This window comes from Phocoena sinus, chromosome 10 (assembly GCF_008692025.1).
Source record: "Phocoena sinus isolate mPhoSin1 chromosome 10, mPhoSin1.pri, whole genome shotgun sequence".
NCBI lineage: Eukaryota > Metazoa > Chordata > Mammalia > Artiodactyla > Phocoenidae > Phocoena > Phocoena sinus.
The window spans coordinates 3,340,194-3,364,725 of NC_045772.1; the positions used below are offsets into that span (position 1 = coordinate 3,340,194).

Below are 24,532 nucleotides of genomic sequence, written 5' to 3' on the forward strand. Positions count from 1 at the left end.
CCTGTTCTATTATAAAGCATTAATAATACAAGGAGGTGGGAAGGCGAGGGCTCATGGCCACAGCTGGAAGGAAGACCTAGCTCAGGTGCATGGGGAGGAGCCCAGACCCCAGGCCAACAGGCCTGGCGTCCACTCGGGCAGGGCACCACAACTCGTGTGGTGGGGGGCTGGATGGCTCTGGGCTTCTTCACTGACAACAGGGAGGATTTGGGCAGCTGTGCCCACAACGGAGAGCCCGGCGGCCGTACCTGGCCAGGAGGGGACCACAGGAAGTCCACCCTCCCCCCCCCCCGCTGCCTGCCCACCGACAAAACACAAGCTTCCAGAAGACAGGGCCTGCTCACGCCTGGTTCCCACCAGAGCCGTGGACCCCACTGAGGAAAGCTGCTCTCCAAATAAAGGGCGTCCACTGACGGGCCCACAGGGGCCACTGTCCCCACGTGGGCTGAGGAGGCCCAGCCTGGGCTCAGCCAGCTGCCAGGGGTCGATGACACGCACTCTGGGACGGCCAGGCAGACCAGCCAGGCACCCAGAGGCAGCTGCCCTCGGGCCAGGGGCCAGCAGCTTCCAGACAGCGCCCTGCGACCCCTCGAGTCAAACTCCCGGGGATCAGGCTGTGTGAGAAGTTTGCCGGTCACCCAGAAAACCAGTGATGAAGGAAAAGAAAATCGGCCAATGTACAAATTATCCTCAGTCCAGGGATGAGCCCCCACCAGTGAGGCTGGGGGAGGTTTGGGGCGAGATGGGGAACAGCCCCGTCTGTGTCTGACCAGCCTGGGCAGGACACGGTCTACCCAAGCGCACACTCAGCTTGGCCACCTGAGGATGGGGACAGCCCCCACCCACCAGCGAGGGGGCCTGGCATCCGCGGCCACGCAGAGCGGAGGACACTCGGTACTCACAGGGTCCCTCAGCTCGTCACTGTCCCGGGGCGAGGTCCGAGGTATCTTCAGGGGTGTTTCGTCTCCACATTCGGTGTCCGAGGCGTTTGGAGACTCTGCTAGATCAAGGAAGTCATCTCTCTTGTGACCTCTGAACCTGATCTTGTCCAGCCTCCTTAGCATGTTCAGCACTGAGGCCCTCTGCTTTACCTTAACATGACGCTCGGAGCCCCTGCAAGACAGCAAGGGGGAGGCACAGTCACGTGGTCAGCCGCCTGCCGGCCGCCGCCCTCCCACACCCGGCTCCAGGCCCCAGCCCTGGGCTGCCACCAGGCCCTGCCCTCAGGGAGCAGCCAGTCCCGCTATTCAGGGACCCCAGGGCCCACAGGCTCCCGTCTCATGCCCAGCAGGCCGGGGTCCTCTGTCACCCCCATCCGGCTGGGCTGGCCGCTGAGCTCAGACCCCTGCCGCCCACCCAGGCCAGCTCCCCCGAGTGCCCCACAGGGCAGAAGGAAGCCACGTCTCTCGGTGCGACCTCCCAGCGCAAAGGCGGAGCCAGCCTGGAGCAGCAGGGGTGCCGAAGACCCTGGGAAGAGGGGGCTGGGGAGGGGAGGGGGAGACACCGCAGCGAAAAGTGGGGAGGGCCGGCGCGCCTCCTCCCAGGCTCTAACAACCATCAAGACCCACGACCAAGGGCACGCCCAGGACAGCCCCTAGAACGCTGGGCCTCAGGGTGCCTCAGACTCCCTCCGGCCCTGTCCCCTCGCTCCACCTGGCCCCGCTCCCAGGGACACGGCCCAGGCTGCCCCATCGACCTGAAACACCGTCCTGCTCGCCTGGGCGCCCTAGCTCTGCTCTCAGGACCAGCTCAGCCTCACTCGCTCCGAGAGATCTTCCCACACACGGCCAGTCTGGAGCCCAGCGCCCGCCCACCTGCCTCCTGAGCAGCCCCCAAGCTGCCGGCGCTGGATCCCTCCAGCCTGGAGGGAGGCAGCAAAGGCCTGGTGTGGTGTCTCTGTGCGCTGGCATGGAGGACACATGTAAGTTCAAACACACGTGCACACACCAGAGGTAGATGCCTACAGGGGTGCCCACTCCCCACATCTCTGACCCAACCAGGAAAGCCCAGCGGGTGGGGCATAGTGGCCCTTCTGCACATCCAGCCCACCTCACTCCCAAGCCCACGGCAGGGGCCGTGCGGCCCAACCCCGGTCCCGGTCACACAGTCCCTCGGCCCCCAACGTCTGCAAGAGGCCCTGGGTCCCTGCGGGGCAGGGACTCTGGACACACCTGGGCTCACAGCCTGTCCCGCCACTTCCCACCTTACTGGGCCTCAGCTTCCACCTCTGAAATGGGGTTAACCCCGATCGGGCCAAAGTATGCCGAGCATTTGAGATGACGCACAAGCACAGACTACTCAGCCTGGACCCAATAAACAGCACGGCGAGTTCCTGCAGGGCGAGCAGGAAGTGGGGTGAGCCAGGTGGAATCCATCAACGCAGCCTGAACCGCCCCAGTTGGGACACTTGGGACAGTTTACGGGGAACCACGAAGGCAGGGGAAAGCACTTCCTGTTTTGGACGGTGCAGGCTCGGGGCCGTTAAATCATGTTAAATCACAGCCCAGGGTGCCTGCCTGCAGCCCTGCGTACCTGCCCCACCTGCCAAGGGGCCTCCACTCCCCCGGCATCACTGCTCAAGGCAAGAAAGCTTGTGAACAGTGGCGGCCCGTGAGCCCCACGTCAGAATGAGCCAGGGCTCCGCTCTACAAGGACAACTGAGGCTGCAGCACATCCGGGGAGGGTGTGCAGGTGTTCCCGGGACAGATGCTTCCCGGGGCTCACGTGGAACATTAAGGTGGCCTGAGCCTAACCCTAACCCTGGTGTAAAAACCACAGGAAACCCACCATCCCCTGGAGTCCAGGGTAGCCCAGGAGTGGGCAAGGCCACGGGGCTGGAGAAGCCGGTATCCCTGCTCACGTGGCGGGAAAGGGGCACATGGCTGGCCATCTGGAAAGATATCCACGTGAGAAGAGAGAACTTAAGTCCCTAGAGAGAGGCTGACAGTCTACATTAAGAGACTGAAAAGATATAAAGACTCAGTCAACCAGACAAAAGTAAATAGACATTTGTTTTAAAGCTACAATGAGGGGCTTCCCTGGTGGTGCACTGGTTAAGAATGCACCTGCCAGTGCAGGGGACACGGGTTCGAGCCCTGGTCCAGGAAGATCCCACATGCTGCGGAGCAACTAATCCCGTGTGCCACAACTACTGAGCCCAAGTGCCACAACTACTGAGCCTGTGCTCTAGAGCCCGCGAGCCACAACTACTGAAGCCCACGCACCTAGAGCCTGTGCTCCCAACAAGAGAAGCCACCGCAATGAGAAGCCCACGCACCGCAACGAAGAGTAGCCCCCGCTCACCGCAACTAGAGAAAGCCTGCGCACAGCAACGAAGACCCAATGCAGCCAAAGATAAAATAAATAAAATAAAATAAATAAATTTATAAAAAAAAAACACCTGCAATGAAACAGGGGATACATGTAGCAAGCCAGGTACATGAGAACTAATATTTTTGTTGTGAGACAACCTGAACAAATTGGTAAAGATTAGAGGACCTTGGAACACAGACCCACAAACTCCCTGAGCAAGAGGAAAGTTACCTAGTCCTTGTGCAAAAGCCTCCAACTTCACCAAAAAGGAAACAAAAGCCAGCGATGTGGCAGAGGCAGCAGGAAGCGTGAACGTCAACGCCCTCTGAACCAGTGATTCCCGGTCTCCAGATCCATCCCGGGGCAAATCCAGCACGTGGAGGGCATCTCGGCAGCACCACGGCCAGGCCGGGCGCTCTGAGCACCACGCGGGACACACAGACGTCCCTGGGAGTCTCAGAGGCGGTGACAAAACGTTGCTGCACCGAGGTCACCGTTACAGGCAACTGGCATCTACACAGACCGCAGGTGACACAGGACCCTGCTTGAGGCTTGCGGGTGGCTGTGAAACTTCTCTCCACGTGTCCTTTCCCATTGCTTTTCTAACTTGAAAACTAAAAGCAAACCAGGCAGGGGAAGTGCAGCCATGTAAAACCTCCTTCCTTCCGTTTTCAGAAGGACCTGGGGGACCCCTCCTCCCCCAGCGTCAGATGGAAGCGGGGCGGAGGGGATGGGCCTGCTTCCCTCCTTGCCGGGTCCCGTCAGGCGGTTCTCCTGTCTGGGACTCCCCACCCCGCAGGCTGGAGCTGCCTTCCTTCCTGATTCAGCCCGGCAAGCAAATGATGTGGCCGCCCGGGGAAAGGGGACGAAGCGCCAAGTGTCCGCCCTGCCACCATCAGGATGCCGCTCACAACCCACGCTGCCCCGGCACCGAGCCCACGTGCCCCCCTGCCCAGCGGGGCCCCTGCTGGCAGCTGCCAGCTCATGCCAACCCCGCTCCTCCTGACAGCCGCTCACATCAGCCCTTGGTGAGGGGGGGGGTCCCCGAGAGCCCGCTCCGTCCCCACTGCCCTGCCCCCAGGCCCCTGGGGCTCCTGGAGAGGCGAGCAGTTCATGCCGCTGCCCAATGAGGACCGGGTGCCAGGACACCTGACCACCCCTCCCAGGCGGGTCCGGGCTGCGAGGGAAGCCCTCCCCGTCACACACCCCACCCCCCCGGGCTGAGGGGCGGCCCACCCTACCCCGGGACGACCTCATCTCAACTACACTATCCAACCCAGTTACCCCCAACTTCCAGATGAAGAGATGGAAGACTGACACAGATGTTGTCCATGGACAGTGAGAGGGGGGCCGGGGGCCAGGACACCAAGCGTGACCCAGAGCAAAGCTCTCCCCACAAAGCCAGTGTCAGTGGACGCCGTCTCCACAAAGCTCACCTGCACCTTCCGTCCAGCGGCTGCCATGTGTCCCACTCCCGCCCCAGCCCCCATCCAGCCTTCCCTGGATCCAACCAGCCCCCAAATCCCTGCACACCCACCGCGCACTCCCACAGACCCGGCCCCTCCACGTGCACCCACAGGCCCCCGGGCAGCTCCCTTCACGCCCACCCCTCAAGGTGCGGCAGTCCCTCAGAGCAGGACCTGCTGCCGCCCCAGCTCCCCGTACCTCCACGTGGAAGTAGACGCGCTGGGAGACGCTCCCTGTGGCTACTCCAGACCCCTGCTCAGAGTCGCAACATCTGCAAGGAGCCCTGCAGCCGTGGAGGCAAGCAGACAGAGGGACAGGGCGAGGGGAGCCTCAAGGCAGCGACCCTGCGCTGTGGGCCCTCGGGACACAGGACTGAGGCCAGCTCTGGCCCCAGGACACAGAGCACGCTGCTCTGGAAACCCGCTGAATGCCTCCTGGACACACAAAGGCCGCAGTGTCTAGGGAACATTGGACTTGGAAACCACAAAGGACTTTACTTTCCCTCCCAGACCAAGACTTAGAAAAAAATGGTTCCTGGTCCAGCACTTGCCACGTCCCAGGTCCCAGCCATTCTCCTCGCTGCATGGGGCTCGCGACCCCCGGCCAAGCTCCCGTCTGCATTCAGACAACCAGCTCAGCCTGGCTTCATCTCCTGTTATCTGGTGGCTCTTCTGCTGATCCCAGGATAAACAACATCCTTTTTCCAAAAGGAAGCAACCCTTGTCCCAAACCATATTCCTGGGGAGTCACAGATGTTGAGCGAGGACGGGACTCTCCCTCCACCCCACCCAAGGCCAGTCCCAGCCGGCCACCCGGCCCTCTGCCAGGTCTCTGTTCTCCAAGAAGACAGCCCCAGAGGCCCACAGCCCTGCAGGACCCCGACATGCACACAGCTCCAGGGCAGCCCGTGGGGCCCTGTGCCGGGCCACCACCGCCCGGGGAGCAGTCTGGGACGCTCGAGACCCAGAAGACACGGGTGACCACTCCCCCCAATCATGCCAGGCTCAAGATGTTGGCTCACGCCCGGGGACCCACGGGTTCCCCCGAACTCGAGGCCGGTCAGGGAGCCACTGCCCCAACCCCGGATCCAGCCTCAGTTAGCGGGACCCCAAACGTTCAGACGCTCTGCTGACTGCACACCCACCAGCCTCCCCGTGAGCTGGACTCCGGGTGACCCACTGTCTGTGGGACATCTCGTCGGTAGCTTGACTCTGCCACACTCAGCTCGGAGTTGGAGCCTCCGCGGGCCCTCCTCCTGGGTGGCGCCCGTACCAGCAGCTGCTTGACTCAAAACCCTGGAAGGAGCCCTTGATCACGTGACCGCTGCACAGCCGCCTACGCGAGCAGGGCCCCCGCCCCACCCTCCAGCCCAGCCGGGTCTGGTCCAGGCAGCCACACACCTCATGGAGCCCCTTCTCCAGGTGGCGGGAAACCAGAGTCCGGAGCATCCCGCCGAGACCCCTCCCGGGGCTTCCCCCACTGGGCTCCGGCCCTGCTGACCCTCGGGGTCCTCCGGCCATCACATTGTGTTCCTACTACGCGCCCAGCACTTCAGGTTCGGCGATGTCCCCATGCCAGTCCCTCCTCTTCCAAGTGCCCCCCTTGAATTCGGTCAGCCCATCTGGTTTGGAGTCCTGCAACTTCTGGCGAGCTCCCTGGTTTAGGATCTGTGCCCCCAGCCCCACCGGTTAGCGTACATGCCCGAGGGCAGGTGCTGAAGGCGCCCGGGTCGGTCTCAGCAGGGCTGGCACACTCTGGCCATTTCAGTGACAGACGGGGACGTTGCACAAAGGCGGGGCCCCCACGACTGGGCCCTGAGGGCCGGGAGAGCCAGGCCCCCGCCCTGCGCCCTGAGCCGCCCAGCCACAGAGACCTCAAAGCAAAGGGCTGTCCCTGGACTTTGCCCTCGACCCCTCTTGGCGAAGCAGGAAGTCCCTAAATCCGTGAACACTTCCAGAGCTTAACTCCAAGGCTTCGACAGCCCGGGGCGTTTCTCCAGGAAGAGGCCTGCGTTCTTCAGGGGCTTTCCGTCCTACACAGGTCAGGCCAAGACGGGCCCTGTGCCAGGAGCGGAGTTTCCTACACTGTAACAGGAGAGCTGCCCAGGGTCCTGCTGGCTCCGTGACCCCGCCACGGGCCAGGGTGGCCGGGGGTGGGGGTGGGGGAGCCAGTCAGGAAGAGCAGGGGAGCTGGGAGGGCCCCGCTGAAGCTACCACACCCTCCTCTGTGAGCTGGGACCATGCATGCCCCAGGGACACCCCTGGGCGTAGACGTACAAACATTTATTATAATCTCAGTGATAAGGATGCGTTGCACGGGTACAAGTAGTAATAAAACGTGCAACACTCTTTACTGTAAACTCCACACAGCCAAGTGGCGCCCACAGGACGCTCGCACTAAGTCGTGCTGAAAGCCTCCCTCCGGTCAGCCAGGGCTGCAGCTGACCAACAAGTGCGGTTCCGGCCTGAAGGTCGGCTGACGGCCTTGTTTACGTGAACAGGACACGACAGGTGGGGAAAGAAGGCAGAACCTTATTCGTTTGTCTAGGACAGGAGAGACGTCCTTGCTGAAGCGGACGACGGTATTCTAACAAGAGGAGGTTTCCTCAGCCTCCCTGTGCCTTCCAGCGAATGCGACGGAAGTCACACGCGTAACCTTCACCTGCACGTCAGCATTTTCTCCATCACTCTCTTTACTCTAGACAAGCGACAAAATGAGAAGTGAGGCCCTAATCTGCGGTATCTGCCCGTTTCCGTGGTGGAACCGCTCCCATCGTGGCCACGTTCAAGCCACCAAAGTGACGTCCGGCAGTGAAAGAGCACACGGGTGGTAAGAGCTGCCCAGGGCCACCGGCCACAGGATTTCCACCAGGCCCAAGAGATGCTAGCCACCTCAGGATCATAACCCGGTGATAAAACGTAGTGAAACAGTTCAGAAACGGGCACCTTCGAGCATTTAATATTGACACCTTTGCTCTCAATATAACTTATCTAACTTTATACACTCATTTTATTAGCGGCCAGCTCACAAAATTCCTGAAAACTTCACAGTCAGCTCTTGCAGGCCCTCGTGAGCAGCTCTAACGCACCACCGCCCCGGTCCCTCCGTCCCAGGCTGTCTCGGCCACACAGGGAGCAGAGCAGGAAACACCAGTGTCCCCGCCTGACCTCCTCCTTCCCTGGCACAGCTCGGGGGCACAGGTCAAAGTGAAAGTCCCCCTGGGAAGCAGGACCCAGACACCACGCTCAGGCAGGCCAGGGGGGCAGGGTAGGGGGAGGTCACAAAAGAACGTGCTGGACCTGAGCCTCTAGGTGGGGCCCCACGAGCCCAGGGCCAGCGGCAGGGAGGTCAGGCGGGCACACTGTCCTCGTGCCCTGCTCATTGCCATCCCGGCCCGGCCCCCTTGGGTCCCCATACGAGACGCCAGGTCTCCCTGGCCTCGGGGACACTGTCCAGGCCATTCCCTGCCACCGGCTAACACCCCATTCTTCTCCCTCTGGTCCAGCATCCCCTTCCCGTCCAGCCAGGCTGCTCCCACCCTCAGTGACGTCACCCCTGCTCAGGCCCCACGTCGCCATCACCTTAGCTGGGGGGCCGGAGGGCAGGGCACCGTCACCTGTCAGGTCGGTTCCAACTGGCCTACGTACTGTCGTGTTCAGAGACACCCCTGGGAGCAAGCGGGCTCCGCTGGGCTCCGGACGTGAGCTAAGTCACCTGACGGTCTCGAGACCCCGGCTGCCTCTGCTGCTGACCCTGCAGGTGTCACATGACCTCCACGCCCTGGTTTCCTTGGTCACACAGAGAGGTTAACGGCAGTCCCGGCTCAGAGGGCAGCCAAAGGATGACGTGAAGCGTGCGGGGAAGGACTCAGGGACCGCCCGGTGAGCAGCAGTAACCATGGGAAAAGCTCAGACGCCACTTTCCAAAAGCACTGAACAAATGGCACCACCTGCATTACTTTCCATCTCCACGGAACCACCGGCACTTTACTTTCGGGGGGGCTGTGGAAGGGAGGGTAAGAGGCTCTGGGACATTCCAAGACCGCCCCCCGCCCCCGGTCATCACCAGCTTCCGAGGACTGCAGACAGTGGGCAACACAGAGAGTTCAGACTAGAGGCCCCGGGAAGCCAGAGGCCGCTTCAGAGAGGACGCGGCGTCCTCCGCCAGCCCTCAGGCACCGAGGCTCAGCTGCGCTCCCAGCTCTGCGTGATCTACGCCCTCTGACCCCAGCCCTGGACCAGCCCCAGAGGGTCGGGAGTGAGGTGTGGAGAGGCTGGTCATGCCCAGCCCTCCCTCAGCCTCAGCCCCCTGGCTTTAAGGCGGCAGTAAGCAAGAGTGGCACCTGACACAGATGTGGGCTGTGCCGACCTGAGGACCCACCCTTGGGCACTTGGGCGTCAGTCCAGGCTCACAAGAGCATGGACCCTGGACAAAAGCCCCAGGCGAGGGCCTGCGGCCCGTGCTGTGGCGGGAGCGGGAGCCCTCCACAGGGCAAGGACCATCCTCAGCACTGAGCCTGCAGGGCCCCAAATCTCAGGCAAGAACGACAAGCCCCTCTCCCCACCCCAGGTGTCATGCGCCCTGACCACAACACTGCGAGGGAGGAGCTGTTGTTAAACCAACTGACAGATGGAGAAACTGAGGCTCGGGGTGAGAGCCTCATCAGGAACATCAGCCAACCTCGCTGCGCTCAAGCCTGCGCTTGCCCCAGGCACCCACCCTCCCCAGCACATGCCTCTGTTAATGCATCCATCACACTGTATGAGAGCCCACAGGCCCCCCTGCCTAGAGACCAAGTGGGGAGCCCGGCAGACTGGCTGCACGGCCTTTTATCTAAACAAAACAAAGCTAGCAGGAAAACCCAGGGCTTAGGTATGTATAAAACTGTGCTGTATAAACAAGCAACATAAACTAAACAGTAGGAAACGCACACAAGAACTCATTGCTGGTGGAAGCATTCTTGTTTTCAAGCCTCTCCATCACTCTTAGCATCCAGGACTGGGGAAGATCTAGCCAATGAGACAGCTGGGAGGAAACACCTTCCGGACTCCCAGTATTCGTCATGACTTCCTGCCAGCGCCCTGGCCCAGCTCCTGAAAGCAGAGAGAGGCTCTGGCCCACAGCTGTCTGCAAACGGGCTCTTCTCCAAATGCACTGCAGCCCCAGACCGAACGCACAGGCTCGGCGAACCCACTCTGCAAAGGGCCCTGGTGGTAAATGTCTTAGGTGTGGCGGCCACACGGCCTGTCTCAAGTTCTCACTCTGCTGCAGCATGAAACAGGTGTGGCTCTGGGCCATTAAGAATAGTTACGAACGCAGGGAGCAGTGGGTGGGCCACTTTTGACATGGGCCACGGCTGCTTGTCCCCTTGTCTCAAGGCGATAAATGCCCAGCAGAACAAGGACTCTCAACTGGGTCCCAGGACTTACTGGCCCCCTAACAGGGAACTGGGGCCCTCACCCAGCACTGGGGTCCCACTTCCAGTGACCTTGCCACTCTCACACTCGGGTGTGGGCCTCGTCATCATCAGATCTTCTTTAGGAAGGAAGAGCTAGGGAACCCGACACGTTGAGAGCCACCCTCTTCCGTCCCACCTGGGCCACGTGCCGGGGCTTCCCCCGCCCCGTCCTGTATCTCACCCGAGGCAGAGGGGCCAGCCTCCAGCTCTGACTAGCCCACCACCGGAGGCCACCATCCACACTCAGGTCTCGGGCAGGGCCCCTTGCTCTGCGGTGTGACCAGCAGCACAGTGAAAAAGGCCTCAGGAAACGAGGAGCTGGCCCTCCCCAGCCCTCCCGCCCGGAGCCCTCCGACCCACACTTCAGTACCAAGCGCTGCCCCTCCCCCCTTCCCCAGACCACTCTGCTCAAGGGCAGGGATCCCAGCCAGTCCCCACCCCGGCGTCCGGGCCCAGCACGCGGCGTGGCAGAGGACCCCAGTGGGTGAGGGAGGCACATCTTAAAGAACATCCTGGTCCCTCTGCGTGAACCCAGCGCCAAGGTAAACCCACGGGGCCTTAAACAGCGCCCGGGGAAAAAGGGCCTCGGGGGCACCTCCAAACCACTGGCCTGCGGCAACTTCTTCCTTTTCGGAAACTTGGCCCAGCTGAGGACGAGGGGGCTGGACTCGCCCCGGGACATTTACGGGCCCACAGGGGTGGGGGGGGGGGGGGCGGCTGTCAAGCACATCCGCCACAACAGGCTTTCTGTGTTTAAAACACCACCCAGCGCAGAGAAGGTGGAGCCCACATTTCCTGCTGAGCTGGCCAAGAAAGGAACACAGCCCCAGCAGGGCCTGACAGCTGAGGTGCCTGGCTGGCACACCTTATGTCTCTGCTACAAAACTCACATCCAGTGACAAAGAAGAAACATTTAAAACTAAATAAATAGACAGGTAGATAGACAAACCCTCCGAGTCCTTTCCGCACGTGCTGCCCAGGTAACCGCCCACCGCGGTCAGCAGTTCAGTCTCACACAGATCTCCCGGCTGGGCTGACGCAAGGTGGCAGGTGGGCTGTGCTGGCACGAGACAAGCTGGGTCTAAGCGCTCCAGAGGCACGTCACGTAGGGGGCGGGGGTCTGCCCCGGCGCGGCTCCCCATCCGGCGGGAATTAGGAACAGAGAGTGGTAAGCGGACAGTGAAAGTCTCATGGGCTGGAGCAGAGGCATCCAGGAGTAACAGTAAGGACAGATCTGCTTGAGCATTTAATGAGCACCTACTATGCACCAGCTGCAGTCGGTACCAGGATGCAGAGGAGGCTGCTCGCGGGAGGTGATGGCTAGTCCTCGGGCTGACAGCACCAAGGAGGCCACCGTGGGCTGCAGAGGAAGGCACCCTGGACAGAGCGCCTATGCCATAACAAGCCAGAAGGAAACGCTGGGGACGGGCGGGGGCAGACAAGGCGCTCGGGTTCATCTGGGGCCATGGCATGGGACAGCAGGGGAGAGAGGGTGGCCTGACTGGGCCGGCAGGTGTGGACCCATGCAGGGCGCGGATGCACCAGTGGGAGGGGCGAGGGCAGGGATCGCCCAGGATGACCCACCTCGCTCTTTACTAACAGCCACGCTTTGTGGAAAACAAGCACGTGCTTGATGCTACCAGGCCTCACCTCAGTTAATCCTCCCACACCAGCCTCCGGGACCCCGACCCCTCCACGCCTTGTCTCTGGGCCTGGCACGTGCTAAGAACTTAATAAACGTGAGCTGCTGCTATTATGGGGCCTCCCCGGCCTCCCCTTCTTAATGAGAAGAGGAAAGTGAGGTTCAGAGAGGGACGCCACAGCTACTGGAGGTGGAAGATGGAGTCCAGGGTCTCGTCCCTCCCTCCCGCCCACCGGGTCCTGCTCAGGGACCTGCTTGCGGGACCAGGGAGCCAGGCTCTCAGAGGTCCCGCCTGGTCAGCAGCAGAGCTGGGGTTCACCGTATCCTCCGCAAACGCTCTGGCCTGATTTTCAGCACACACGACCAGGAGCATAAACCACAGCCATGGCGACTACAGAAAACAGCACAGCAGTTCCTCAACAAATTGAAAACAGGACTACCACGTGATCCAGCAGTTCCACGTCTGGGTATTCCAAAAGAACTGAAAGCACGGACTCAAACAGATACCGGTACACCCATGTTCACAGCAGCACGACAGCCACAACAAGGAAGTAACCCAAGTGTCCATCAACCAGTGAATGGATAAACAAAGTGTGGTCTCTACAGAAGGGGGACATTATTCGGCCTTCAAAAGGAAGGAAGCGTTGACACGTGCTACAACCCTGAGGACATTAAGCTCAGTGATATAAGCAGGTCACAAAAAGACAAACACTGTAAGATCCACTTATGTGAGGCCCCCAGGAGTCAAATCCACAGGGACAAAAAGAAGGATGGTGGGGGGTGGGGGCCAGGGGCTGGGGAGGGAGTTTCAGACTGGGAAGATGAGGCAGTTCTGAAGGTGGGCGTCCACTAACTGTGCACTAAGTACAATGTGAATGTACTTAAAGCCACTGAACGGTACATGTCAAAAACGGTGTAAACCTTACGTATATTTCACCAAATATTTACTGGTATATAGTATTATTTACACATACTATGTTATGTGCATTTTCCATATTTACATATAAAGAGAGAGGAAAGGAGGGGAGAATGGTCACACAAAACCCTAAAATAATCTATAAACTTCATGTGATTCCCCTTAAAAGAATAACAAGGGCTTCCCTGGTGGCGCAGTGGTTGAGAGTCCGCCTGCTGATGCAGGGGACGCGGGTTCGTGCCCCGGTCCGGGAGGATCCCACATGCCGCAGAGCGGCTGGGCCCGTGAGCCATGGCCGCTGAGCCTGCGCGTCTGGAGCCTGTGCTCCGCAACGGGAGGGGCCGCAGCAGTGAGGGGCCCGTGTACCGAGAAAAAAAAGAATAACAAAAAGGTTTTAGAGGAAGCAAGAGAAGCTCAGTCTACAGCTTATAGGACAAACCAGCCAAGTAGCCGGGACAGTTCTGAAAAGCAAGAGTGATGAGGGGAGACTGGCCCTGCCACATTATAAAACACGACGCGGCTACGGTCAAAGGTAAAAGTGCGATGATAGCACGTGAATACGTGGCAGAGCCGTGGAATGAACGAGAATGTACAGAAACAGACCCAGACCTAACTGGGATCAAAGGGGCCTCCTCAGAGGGGAGACACACATCGTTCAACAAACGATGCTGGGACATCCCGAGCTTTGTGGGCAAAGATAATGCTGGAACCACACCTCACACACACACACCCCCGAAATAAATTCAAAATGGACCAAAGCCTTGAGCGTAAAATAAGGAAAGCAGGGAAGGAGCCGGGGGGGCCATGGCGGGGGGACTCAGAACCTGGGGGTCAGGCAGGGCCTTTCCAAAGCAAGACATGACACATGATAAAGGAGATGACAGATTATGCAAAAATACATTTCCGCAAGGCGAAAGCCTCCATAAACAGTCAAAGATAAATGGTAACCCTGAAAAACGTATCTGCAGTACATATTACAAAGGATTAATTTGTCTAATGTTGAAAAACAGCCCAGGAGAAAAATGGGCAAGAGATACAGACAGTCCATAGCAAAGGAAAACAAACAGTTCTTAAATACATGAAACGGCAATCAACCTTCACTTACAAAGAGAAAAATACAAATTAAAATCACATCAGGAAACCATTTTCCTAATGGACTGGCAGAGATGCGGCTGTCAGGACAGGCAAACGGGGTCCGTTTCCCGCCCCCCACCCCCACCCCCAGCTTAGGAGTGGAGCAGAGGGCAATTTTGCAAAATCCAGTAGAACCACACTTCCGTTTCCAGGAATGTCTCCTACTCACACTTGCAAAACGACATGTGGGCGAGGTTGTTTCATTCCAGTGTGTACGCCCGTTACCTGCTCCTGTTACCTGCCAGGAGCGTGGTGCCGCCCCTGTGTCCTGGGAAGAAGGGGGTGGGTAGACTCAGGCAAGACGGGGACCCAGCGCAGGCTGCAACCCCTTCTGAACAAACTCCTGAATGCGTGGACTAGGCCACATAAATGAAGTTCAAAATTAAAATTTTAAGGTAAAAGAAATAAGGAGGGTTCAAATAAAACAGAAAAAAAAAAAAACTTTAAAAAAAGCCCTCACTCTCCACTGCAGGGACATCTCTCCTGGTTCTCAGAGTGTGGTCCAGGAGCCCTGGGGGTCCCCAAGACCCTCTCAGGGGACCCAGGAGGTCAGATCTACCTAACAGCAATCCTCAGACATCGTCTGCTTTCCGTACTTGCCCCCTTGAGGCCCCACCGGCTATGGGGGTGATGGCGGGGGCCCAGAGAACCCAGCTGTCTTTGATTAACCAGACCCCGCCAAGGCCTGCAAAACCACCAAGTGCCCCCCCTTCACCGCTAATTTTCCCTTTTGGGGGAAAATAGTGATTTTTTTTAAAAACAAAAATATTTATGTTAACGTGTAATGGGTTTATAGTTGGCAGTTTTCGATAAATAAATATTTGTAAATTTCTTAGTTTTAATTTCTCACACAGGAAAGAGCAATGGCTACATACCACATAAACAGGCTTTCCGATGACTTCGCTAACTCACGATCAAAGGGGTTGCAAGACCAGACTCTGAGAAGCCCTGGCCTGTCCCAGCGCTTCGGGGCAGAGATGCGGGGATGGGCTCGGACACCGTGCCCCGAGGGTGCCCCCATCAGCCCCCTGCTCCCCATGACCCCAGCCCTGGCCTTGGGCAGCTGCAGCGGGGCCGCGGCAGGGGGCTGTGTCCACGGGCACAACCCCAGACCCTGGGTGAGGGGAGAGGCAGAGAGCCGGCCACGGGCGTGCAGCAGGCTGGACAGCAGGCCCGGCCTGGCTCCTATACCCAGCCACGGTCCCCAGTGTGCCGTGCAGAGCAGCCCAGGGCTCTCACCCGCACCACGCCCCGGCCTGGCCTCCTCAGCGGAGGTGGAGGGCCGTGGACTGGAGGCCCAGCACCAGGAGAGGGCACGGCCGATGGGGGTGTGAGGGCCCGAGCCATCCTGCCCTTGGGGGAGAGCCTCACGGTGACCTGACATCCTGCCGCTAGGAGAACAGGAGACTGCCAGCACTCAGGTGACACCTGTGGGAAGGGTTACAAGCCGGTGGCAGCGTTCTCGACATCACAGGCACTGCCGGCCTGGAGAAATCAAGGCGTAAAATAGTCCATTTCCAAAACAGATGCTCTGGAAAGAATAATTCTGTGGCCAAAGGGCTCCTCTCTCCGCAGGACCCTGTGACAAATCGTTCTGTAAACAGCAAGCTGTGCTGGTGCCTTAAAGGTAAGATGAGATTTGCAGTCATCTACTTTATTGGCTATTCCATGGGGAGAAAGCACCACTGTAGCAAGATGCACCTGGGATTCTCCTAAATCAGTCTCAAGAGGAGGTCCCCACGTGGGGAGAGCCTTCGGACAGTCACTTTTCCACAAAGGTAATTAAAGCCAAGCGTGCACTTGCTTCGGGAGAACAATCGTGGCAGAATCCATCAGCCTGTGTGGCTATGATGCTTTAGGTGGCTGATCTGTGGAAACGTTTTAACCCCCATCTTCCAGATAACTGAGCGAACACGTTAAGTGCAGGTTACAGCATTAGGTGACCTAAACTCTTAAATAAAATGAATAACCCCAAGCACAACCATGAAAATAATGGCTCACGATCTGAAAAGCCAATGGCCGTCTGCGTCCTACATAATTAATGATGCAACTACCAACGCACACAGACGCAGAAACAGCTAGCCCCAGCCCCACCTGCTGCCGCAGGTCCCAACAATCCACTCCCTGTGTGCTAGGGACCCGCTCCGTCTCCGGACGTCCGCACCGGACCCCACACCTCAGCCAGCCCCATCCCCACACTGCCCATCACAGTCCCCGGGACCCTCTTCCTGTCCAACATGCCCACCACCCCCGGGGGCTGCAGAGCACTGGGCCACCAGTGACCCCCACCCCCCAGCTCACAGCAGACCCTCCCCACCAGCCTTCAGGTGAGAGCGGTCTCACCTTCCCGGGACACATCTCCCTGGGCTCAGGCCTCTGGCCCATTCACTCCTCTCCTTTCAGTCCAGGCCTGGAATAGCACAGCCCCCACAGCTGATAAGGACATGGGGCCCACACAAAGCCTGCTCAGTCCTCACCTCCTATGCTGGCCGGGGAGGGGGAGGAGAAGGGGAGAGGAGAGGGGGGAGGGGAGAGGGGGAGGGGAGGGGGAGAGAGGGGGAGGGGAGGGGAGAGGGGAGGGGGAGGAAAGAGGGGGAGGGGAGGGGAGGGGAGGAAGGGGGAGGGGGAGGGGGAGGCGAGGGGAGGGGAAGGGGAGGGGGAGGGGAGGGAGGGGGAGGGGAGGGGGAGAAAGGAGGGGGAGGCGAGGGGAGGGGAAGGGGAGGGGGAGGGGAGGGGAGGGGGAGGGGAGGGGAGGGGAGGGGAGGGGAGGAGGGGGGAGGGGAGGAGGGGGAGGGGGAGGGGAGGGAGGAGGGGGGAGGGAGGAGGGGGAGGGGAGGGAGGAGGGGGAGGGGAGGGGGAGGGGAGAGGGGGAGGGGAGGGGAGGGGAGGGAGGATGGGGAGGGGAGAGGGGGGAGGGGAGGGGAGGGAGGAGGGGGAGGGGAGGGAGGAGGGGGAGGGGAGGGAGGAGGGGGAGGGGCGAGGGAGGAGGGGGAGGGGAGGGGAGGGGAGGGGAGGGGAGAGGGGGAGGGGGAGGGGAGGAGCGGGAGGGGGGGAGGGGAGGGAGGAGGGGGAGGGGAGGGAGGAGGGGGAGGGGAGGGAGGAGGGGGAGGGGGAGGGGAGGGGAGGGGAGGGGAGAGGGGGAGGGGGAGGGGAGGAGCGGGAGGGGGGGAGGGGAGGGAGGAGGGGGAGGGGAGGGGAGGGGAGGGGGAGGGGAGGGGAGGGAGGGGGGGAGGGGAGGGAGGGGAGGGAGGAGGGGGAGGGGAGGGAGGGGAGGGAGGAGGGGAGGGAGGGGAGGGAGGAGGGGGAGGGGAGGGAGGGGAGGGAGGAGGGGGAGGGGAGGGAGGGGAGGGAGGAGGGGGAGGGGAGGGAGGGGAGGGAGGCTCCTGTTTCTGACATCAGGTATTCCTGCCCCTCAGAGGAGCTCAGCACTGTGCTGCTCCCCCCCATTGGACCACAGGGTCTCCCCAGCCACCCCTTCCCACCCCCTCCCACCTTACAGTTGAGGGTGTGGCCTTCTGGACAGGCTCCTCCCCCCAGGCTGTCCCCTGCAGCTCAGCTAACCAGAACCCCACGACCTGGCCCCCCCCAGCAGCCTGAATCCAGCCTCAGCAAAGCGCAGCAAATCAGACCCAAACCAGCATCTCATCTTAAGAAAGGGGGGGCGGGGGGGGGAGGGCTTCCCTGGTGGTGCAGTGGTTAAGAATCCACCTGCCAACACAGGGGACACAGGTTCAAGCCCTGGTCTGGGAAGATCCCACATGTCGAGAGGCAACTAAGCCTGTGAGCCACAACTACTGAGACTGCGCTCTACAGCCCGCAAGCCATAACTACTGAGCCCACATGCCACAACTTCTGAGCCCATGCACCTAGAGCCTGTGCTCCACAAGAGAAGCCACCGCGATGAGAAGCCCGCGCACTGCAAAGAAGAGTAGCTCCCGCTCACCGCAACTAGGGAAAGGCCGCGCACAGCAACGAAGACCCAATGCAGCCCAAAATAAATAAATTAAATAAATAATTTAAAAAAAGGATAGGGGAGGGACACTTACAGGGTCTCCTGTCAGGATGCACTGCAAACAAGGTTCTCTTCCTTGTCTGATGAGAATCGTCAGGCAACAAAAACCAATGGGCAAGATACGGACCCCCCACGCCCACGTCCCTAGTCCCCACTTACCAGAGCAGAAGAGAACCAAGCATCTCGCTAGAACTTTCATCCAAGTCTGACCATAAAAACAGTCACTGCCAAACACTTAATGAACTAAAAACCATAACTCATGAGAACGTACCACGTTCCACCGCATCCGAAAAACAAGCTGTGAAAGCTGATAAAATGGATAAAAACCTACATTTCATATAAACTTGCCCTGAGAACCATAACCTGCAAATACAGCTGGACTTGTCTTCGTCCTCATTAAAACCCTGCCAGGAACCACGTGAAACCCCGAGAGCTCGCTCAGTGGGCTTCCTCCAGACAGAAGCCAGGGCCCAGCTCAGCGCATCACCCCACTCCCACACGCGGCGGAGGCTCCAGAGCACCTCTCTTTGGGAAAACCCAACATCCCACGGAAACAAACCCTCACAGAGCTCTGCCTGCGCAGGTCTCCTGACAGGATCAGCGCGCCAAGAGCATCAAAGGAACCCTCTCCGTCTGCTCGCCTGCTGGAGCCCCTCCTGGTCCGCAGCCAAGGGGCCCCAGGGTCTGGCCCTGGATTCCCAGGGGAGGGCAGGACCCTTCGAAAGCAGGCGTGCAGACCTGGTGTAACCAGATAAACAGGTTGGCAACACTGAGAAGGGTGGTTTCCAGTCCCACCCCGGGGAGGTAGCTGAGCCCATCCCGCAGCATCAGGAGGCCTCAGTGACAGTGGAAAGGGCCTGGAGATGACAAAGCAATGCCGCCCACGGGGCCTAACCTCCCAACTCCAAAAGGGAACAGAATCCCATCAACTGGTTCAGCCGAGAAGTGAGGGAGAACCCGGAAGCCCCTGCCAAGCACACACCCCCCACGGCCCCAGAAGGCCCGGCTGCACCCCCAAAGGAGAGGGGTGAGGCTCCCTCAGTCACCACACACGTGCTGTGGCAGGTGGCCCACGACCCTGCAGGAAAGGCCGCCCTGACGTCCGTCACCCCATCACACTCGCACCTGTGCAAGCGGCAGCTCTGGCCTCATCACCCGATGTAACGGGTAAGACTCTGAGCCTGTGTCTCTTCCTGGGGAGCTGGGCCGGGCACCCGGGGGCCTCCTGGCCAGGCCAGGGAGAAGTAGCAGAGGAGAAACTGCAGCTACCCAGCCCCCGACCTCCCCTCGGAGCGCTGGACCTGCGCACACAGGATCCCCACCAACTCCACAAAGGGCCTTTCCCTCAAGTCCATCCACCTGGGACGTGGGCTCAGCACAGAGAGGCGCGGGAGTGGCCAAGGCCTTCCCGGCTGTGAGGCCCCTAGGCTAACCCCTCCTCCCCTTCCCCGCCATGAGCTCGAAAAGGGGGCAGAGGATTTAATGGCTGCTGGCTGTGGGCAAGTGGCCAATCACCCCTCACCCCCCGTCGGGCAGGCCGGCGCCTGCCTGGGCAGTGCGGGCTGGGGGTTCTCTCTGCACAGGGGCAGGGGACCCCCGATGGCACAGGGGACAGTCAGCCAGAAGAGCTGCTCCCCTGGCAACTGCCTGGGTGGCTCGGGCTGGGGGGTGGACACGGGGAGGGGGCGGGGTGCGGAGGCGGGAAGAGGGGCCTCCATGGCCGTGCCAGCGGCTGGGCTGAGCCTCCTGACGGGAGCTGGTTTTCCTCTCAGGTTCCCCACTCTGGGACCCCAGCGCCTCCACCAGACCCGGATCGCCCTGGGCATCACCACCTCCCTTCCCAGAAAGGCAGGCAGCACCGACCGGCCCTGCCGCGAGATGAGCATCAGTGGTGGGAAACCCTTCACTAAAGGCAGATCCACAGCCCAGGACACCGGAGTCAGAAGAGACACCCCCCCCCCCAAAGCAACCACATGAAAGCCCTGTCCCAGTGGCCGGTCCCCCAGATCACCGCTCACGCTGTCCTGGAACCCTCTTTGCCTCATCCTGCACCTTCCCTGACACTTGCAAACGTGCCCTCTGCACCTGCCGCCTCAGTCCCCAGGTGCAGGCAACACACCTGCATAGGCATCTCTGGGCTGAAGGGCACATCCCTCTGCGCTTGCTTTGTGGGCCCCACCGGGCGGGGGCGAGGACGCGCTTCCCTGGAAGCTTTGCCTCTTGACGGCCCCTCAGGCCCCCGTGACACCCCAACGAGGCCAGGTGTGCAGGGCCCACAACCTTCCCCTCCTCTCCCAGGACCAGGGCAGCCCCAGCCTCTACCACCAGCCCTGACCTCCTCCCCAGGCCATTTCTACACCTGAAACCTCTGGAAACACCTGCCCTCCCTGGGCTGATCCCCAGAGGTTCCTCACCACCCCCAGGGAGGCTCTGCCTCCAAGAGGCTGGGAGCCTCCCCACTCACACACCCCCGCCACTCTCCTTTGGCTGCTTCTGGCCTCTCCCCACACCCCACACACGCCTGAACACACCTGGCCCCTCGTGTGCTTCCATACCTGCTCTGGCCTTCAATGCTCTTTAATATCATCATCCCACCTGCTCTGCCCAGACCATGTCCACCAGTCCTTCAAGATTCAATCAGAAGGAGAGGGGCAGGGAGCAGGACCCTCCAGGGACCAGTCAGACCCCAGGGATGAAGCAGCAGTACTGAGACAGCGGGGTGTCGGCCCGAGGAAGGCACATGAGGAAACGAGGGAGCTGGAGCTGGTGATCACGGGCACGGAGGCTAGGGGCGCACAGCTGAGATCTCGGGCTCAGTGATGGGGGTGATAGGCAAGGCCCCAGCCTGTGCTTCGGAGGTGAACTCGAGGGTGCCTGTTACATTAAAAATAACTAAACAGGACTTCCCTGGTGGCACAGTGGTTAAGAATCCACCTGCCAATGCAGGGGACACGGGTTCGAACCCTGGTCTGGGAAGATCCCACATGCCGCAGAGCGACTAAGCCCGTGCGCCACAACTACTGAGCCTGTGCTCTAGTACCCGCGAGCCACAACTACCGAGCCCGCGTGTCCCAACTACTGAAGCCCACGTGCCTAGAGCCTGTGCTCCACAAGAGAAGCCACCACGATGAGAAGCCCGTGCACCGCAACAAAGAGTAGCCCCCGCTCGCCACAACTAGAGAAAGCCCGTGCGCAGCAACAAAGACCCAACGCAGCCATAAATAAATAAACAATTTTTTTTAAAAAATAATAAGTAACTAAATAGAAAAGAGGCTCCTGCAGGACCAGTGAAGGCTGCACACCATGACCCAAGGACTATGGCTTCTCCAATTCGTTGCACCTGAGGTCCAAAAATATGAAAAAAATAAGATTCAGCCCGTAAGTCTCCCCTTAAAAGTCTGCTCCAAGCCCATATATGCTGCTCCGGAAACTCGGCCACGTAGGGTGGCGCCAGCCCCACACCTCCCTCCCCGCCCAGGGATGTTCCTCTAAGGGACACTGCTGGCATCTAGCAACCTGCCCTCCGCATGCGGCGGCCCAGCAGCTAAGAAGCCCCAAGAACATCTGCTAAATGGACAAGGGCCACAAATCCCTCCTCTGCATCCGTCTGAAGGCCTCGCGTGAAGAGCGCACACAACCAGGCACACCTGGGGTGAAGCTTCTGGCTGAACCCGAGGTTGAGGGGAGAGAGCTGGCAGGTGGAAATCCAGCCACGGCTCCTCCACCTCAAGTCAGAACTCAGGGGGACGCTTTAAACATCTGTTCCAAAAGACTGACCTTCTGCTCTTGGTGAAGGGAAAGGGTCTGCAAATCAGTCAACAAGGTTTCCAGGTTTCTTCGGCAGAAACAGTATTTTCAAGCATTTGAGAACAGTGAAGATAAAATCAATTCCTTTATGTTTTTTTGTCCCAGTGATTTCTTTTGTAAAAACCTACGTGGAAAGAGTTCTAATTTAGGTTATGTTGGTGCACAAAAATAATCCCAGAGTAGGGTTTATATCTTCTAATTATACAGAATTTAGGACAAAATATTCATGCAAGTGATTCTGAAACGCTTGATAAATAGGTCATAATAGGCCCTCTTTATTGCCAAGAGATTTTTTTTTTTCTTCTTCTTTTTTTGCGGTACGCGGGCCTCTCACTGTTGTGGCCTCTCCCCTTGCGGAGCACAGGCTCTGGATGCGCAGGCCCAGCGGCCACGGCTCACGGGCCCTGCCGCTCCGCGGCACGTGGGATCTTCCCGGACCGGGCCACGAACCCGCGTCCCCCGCATCGGCAGGCAGACTCTCGACCACTGCGCCACCGGGGAAGCCCTTATTGCCAAGAGTTTTAAACTCAGCCCAGCAGGGCCAGCCTCTATATGCAGAACCAGCGACAGGCAACAGGCAGGAGGCCGGCAGCACCCTCCGTGGTGCCGGCCACATCCTGGGAGAGCGGGGTTTGTAAAAGCCAGTGGAGGGCTGGTCCCCATAAACATAAGCGGTGGAATGCAATGACTCTCGGGATGGAAAGCTGCTTTGAACTCGAGTCTCCTGCTGGTGTAGGACGATGCAGCTCCTCCCTGGTCCGATCAGATCCAAGCGAAGAGCGAAAACACTCAGGAGAGAAACCGAACCCGGCCCGCCCCCAGCTGGGAGTGACCCACTTAGCGTGAGGCTGGGGCTCAGCATCCTCACTACCGCGCAGTGCGAACAACGCGCTTCACTACTTTTAATCACACGGTTAAGCGGTCAGTGACCAAAGACACACGCCTGCGGAACTTCAAAGGAGACGACGGTCAACTCGAGTGGCGCTCGGCCTCGGGGGACGGGCCTCAGCGGGCTCCCCTCACACACGCCCCGACGCCTTAGGCCAAGCGCTGGGCACACGGGAACGAGTGAGACGGTCCCTGTCGGCCCTCACGGAGCCCACGGTTACACTGTCCGGTCGATGCCAACGGACCCTCCCCATCCCTCCATGGCCACGGCTAACTGTAGGCTGCAGGGGCGGGTGGGGGGAGGGAACTCGGGGCTTGTGGGGGACCTAACCAGGGACGCCAGCCTGGGCCCTGCTCAGCTTTGGTAAACGTGGAGTCAAACCACAGTCCATTTGCTGATGCAGGAGCAGTTAAGTCCTGAATCGGAGAACGCAAGAGGAAGAGGGATTTCACGGCCACGCTGGCCCTGGATGAGGGAGGACACGCCAGGGAAGCAGTCACCTGCCCGGGCCCGTCAGCTCCAGGCACCCGGCTCCCGTTCCAGGCCCCTGCCTTCTCCAGCCGCTTTTCTAAACTGGAAGCCTCGCGGGACTTCCCCAGTGAGCCAATGGTTAAGACTCCGAGCTTCCGCTGCAGGGGGCGTGGGTTCGATCCCTGGTCGGGGAACTAAGATCCCAAGTGCCACGCGCAGTGCAGCCAAAAAGTAAAAAAATATAAATAAAAAAATAAACCGGAAGCCTCACCATCATCCTCAGCTGTCCTCACACAGGCGCTGCAGGTGCGCCCTTCCAACCTCTCCCGCCCCTACCCCCAGGATCCAGGCCTCTCCCCCCGCAGCTGGCCCGCGCTTGTTTCTCCCTCCCCTCCCCCAGCAAGCTGCCTAAGCCAGGCCAGTCCTGAGCAACAGCTGACGCCCACCTACCGGCATCCCACCGGCAACCCCGGGCCTGGGTCACATACACAGTGACAATGATGTCCCAGCCCCCCAGGGTCACCTCCCCTGGGGGTTAAGGAGTCCCCCACCCCCGCAGCGGCCTTCTCAGCTCTCTGGAGGTGCCCTGCAGCTCCCGGAGAGACACATGGCAGACAGAAAGGCATGGGACAGGCCTCCCAAGACAGGGTGGGGCATGGTCCCTGTGCCCCGAGAGCTGCGCGAGCCAGACTCCCCGCTCAGTCCCGCCTGCCTTGGGAAGGAACCAAGGGCCCAAGGCCTGTGCAGGCCACCGAGGGCGGTGGAGACACCTCAAGGCCCTGCTGACTGCCAGTGGCTCAGCTACCCAGGCCACAGTAGGTGGGTGACAGTGACCTTTGGAATCACCCAGCCTCACTGGCCCAGGCCTGCCCTCAAGGAAGCTCAGGGTCTAGTGCGGGAGACCCATCCCCACACATTACATGCCAGGCGGCAGGGCCGGGTAAGGGGCTCAGGGGGTCTGGCATGTGCAACCGCAGAACCCGGGTGTTGAGGGAACAGCCTCCCTGAGGCGTGCGGGAGGTGGTGAGGCCCTCGGGCACACACATGGAGGGGGTGGGCCACCCAGAGCCCCGAGGAGTGGGCCTTGCACAAAGGGTTAAGGGTCCATGTGAGGCCCACAGGTGCGTATCAAGGAGGACAGCTTTGACCTCTGAAAACACTTAAATAAACCCGACGAGAGGGCAGGTGGGCCATGGACAAGGGCGTGGGCCCTGCAAGCAGCGAGCTGCCAGCCACTTACTTACTGGGTCCCCCCACCCCCCGACTCCCACTTGCTCACCTGCAAAGTGGGGACAAGGTGGCCCTTTCCGGGGTGGCAGCCACCCACGTACATCCCCTGGCGCCCAGAAGTGTCTAGATACCAGCAGCCGAGCTCATCCTCTCCCGGGGGCATCCTCAGACAGCCCTCCCATGTCCCCCAACCA

At 60.2% G+C, this 24,532-nt stretch overlaps 1 protein-coding gene across 6 annotated transcripts in view; it reads right to left on the reverse strand.

Moving 5' to 3' along the window:
- Nucleotides 1–24,532, reverse strand: part of GRAMD4 (GRAM domain containing 4) — a 78,091-nt gene that overhangs the window by 42,129 nt on the left and 11,430 nt on the right. For 2 of the 6 annotated variants that reach the window (XR_004351625.1, XM_032644264.1), the window contains exon 2: nucleotides 903–1,113. The exons of 1 other annotated variant lie outside the window; for it this stretch is intronic. Coding sequence is in view for 3 of the 5 variants with exons in the window: in XM_032644264.1 (XP_032500155.1) it covers nucleotides 903–1,113 (211 nt within the window). In the remaining 2 variants the exon portion in view is untranslated. Of the gene's footprint in view, nucleotides 1–902; nucleotides 1,114–3,543; nucleotides 3,566–9,710; nucleotides 9,733–24,532 lie in introns of those variants that run through there. 3 more of the 6 variants (XM_032644266.1, XM_032644265.1, XM_032644268.1) reach the window with 3 other exon arrangements.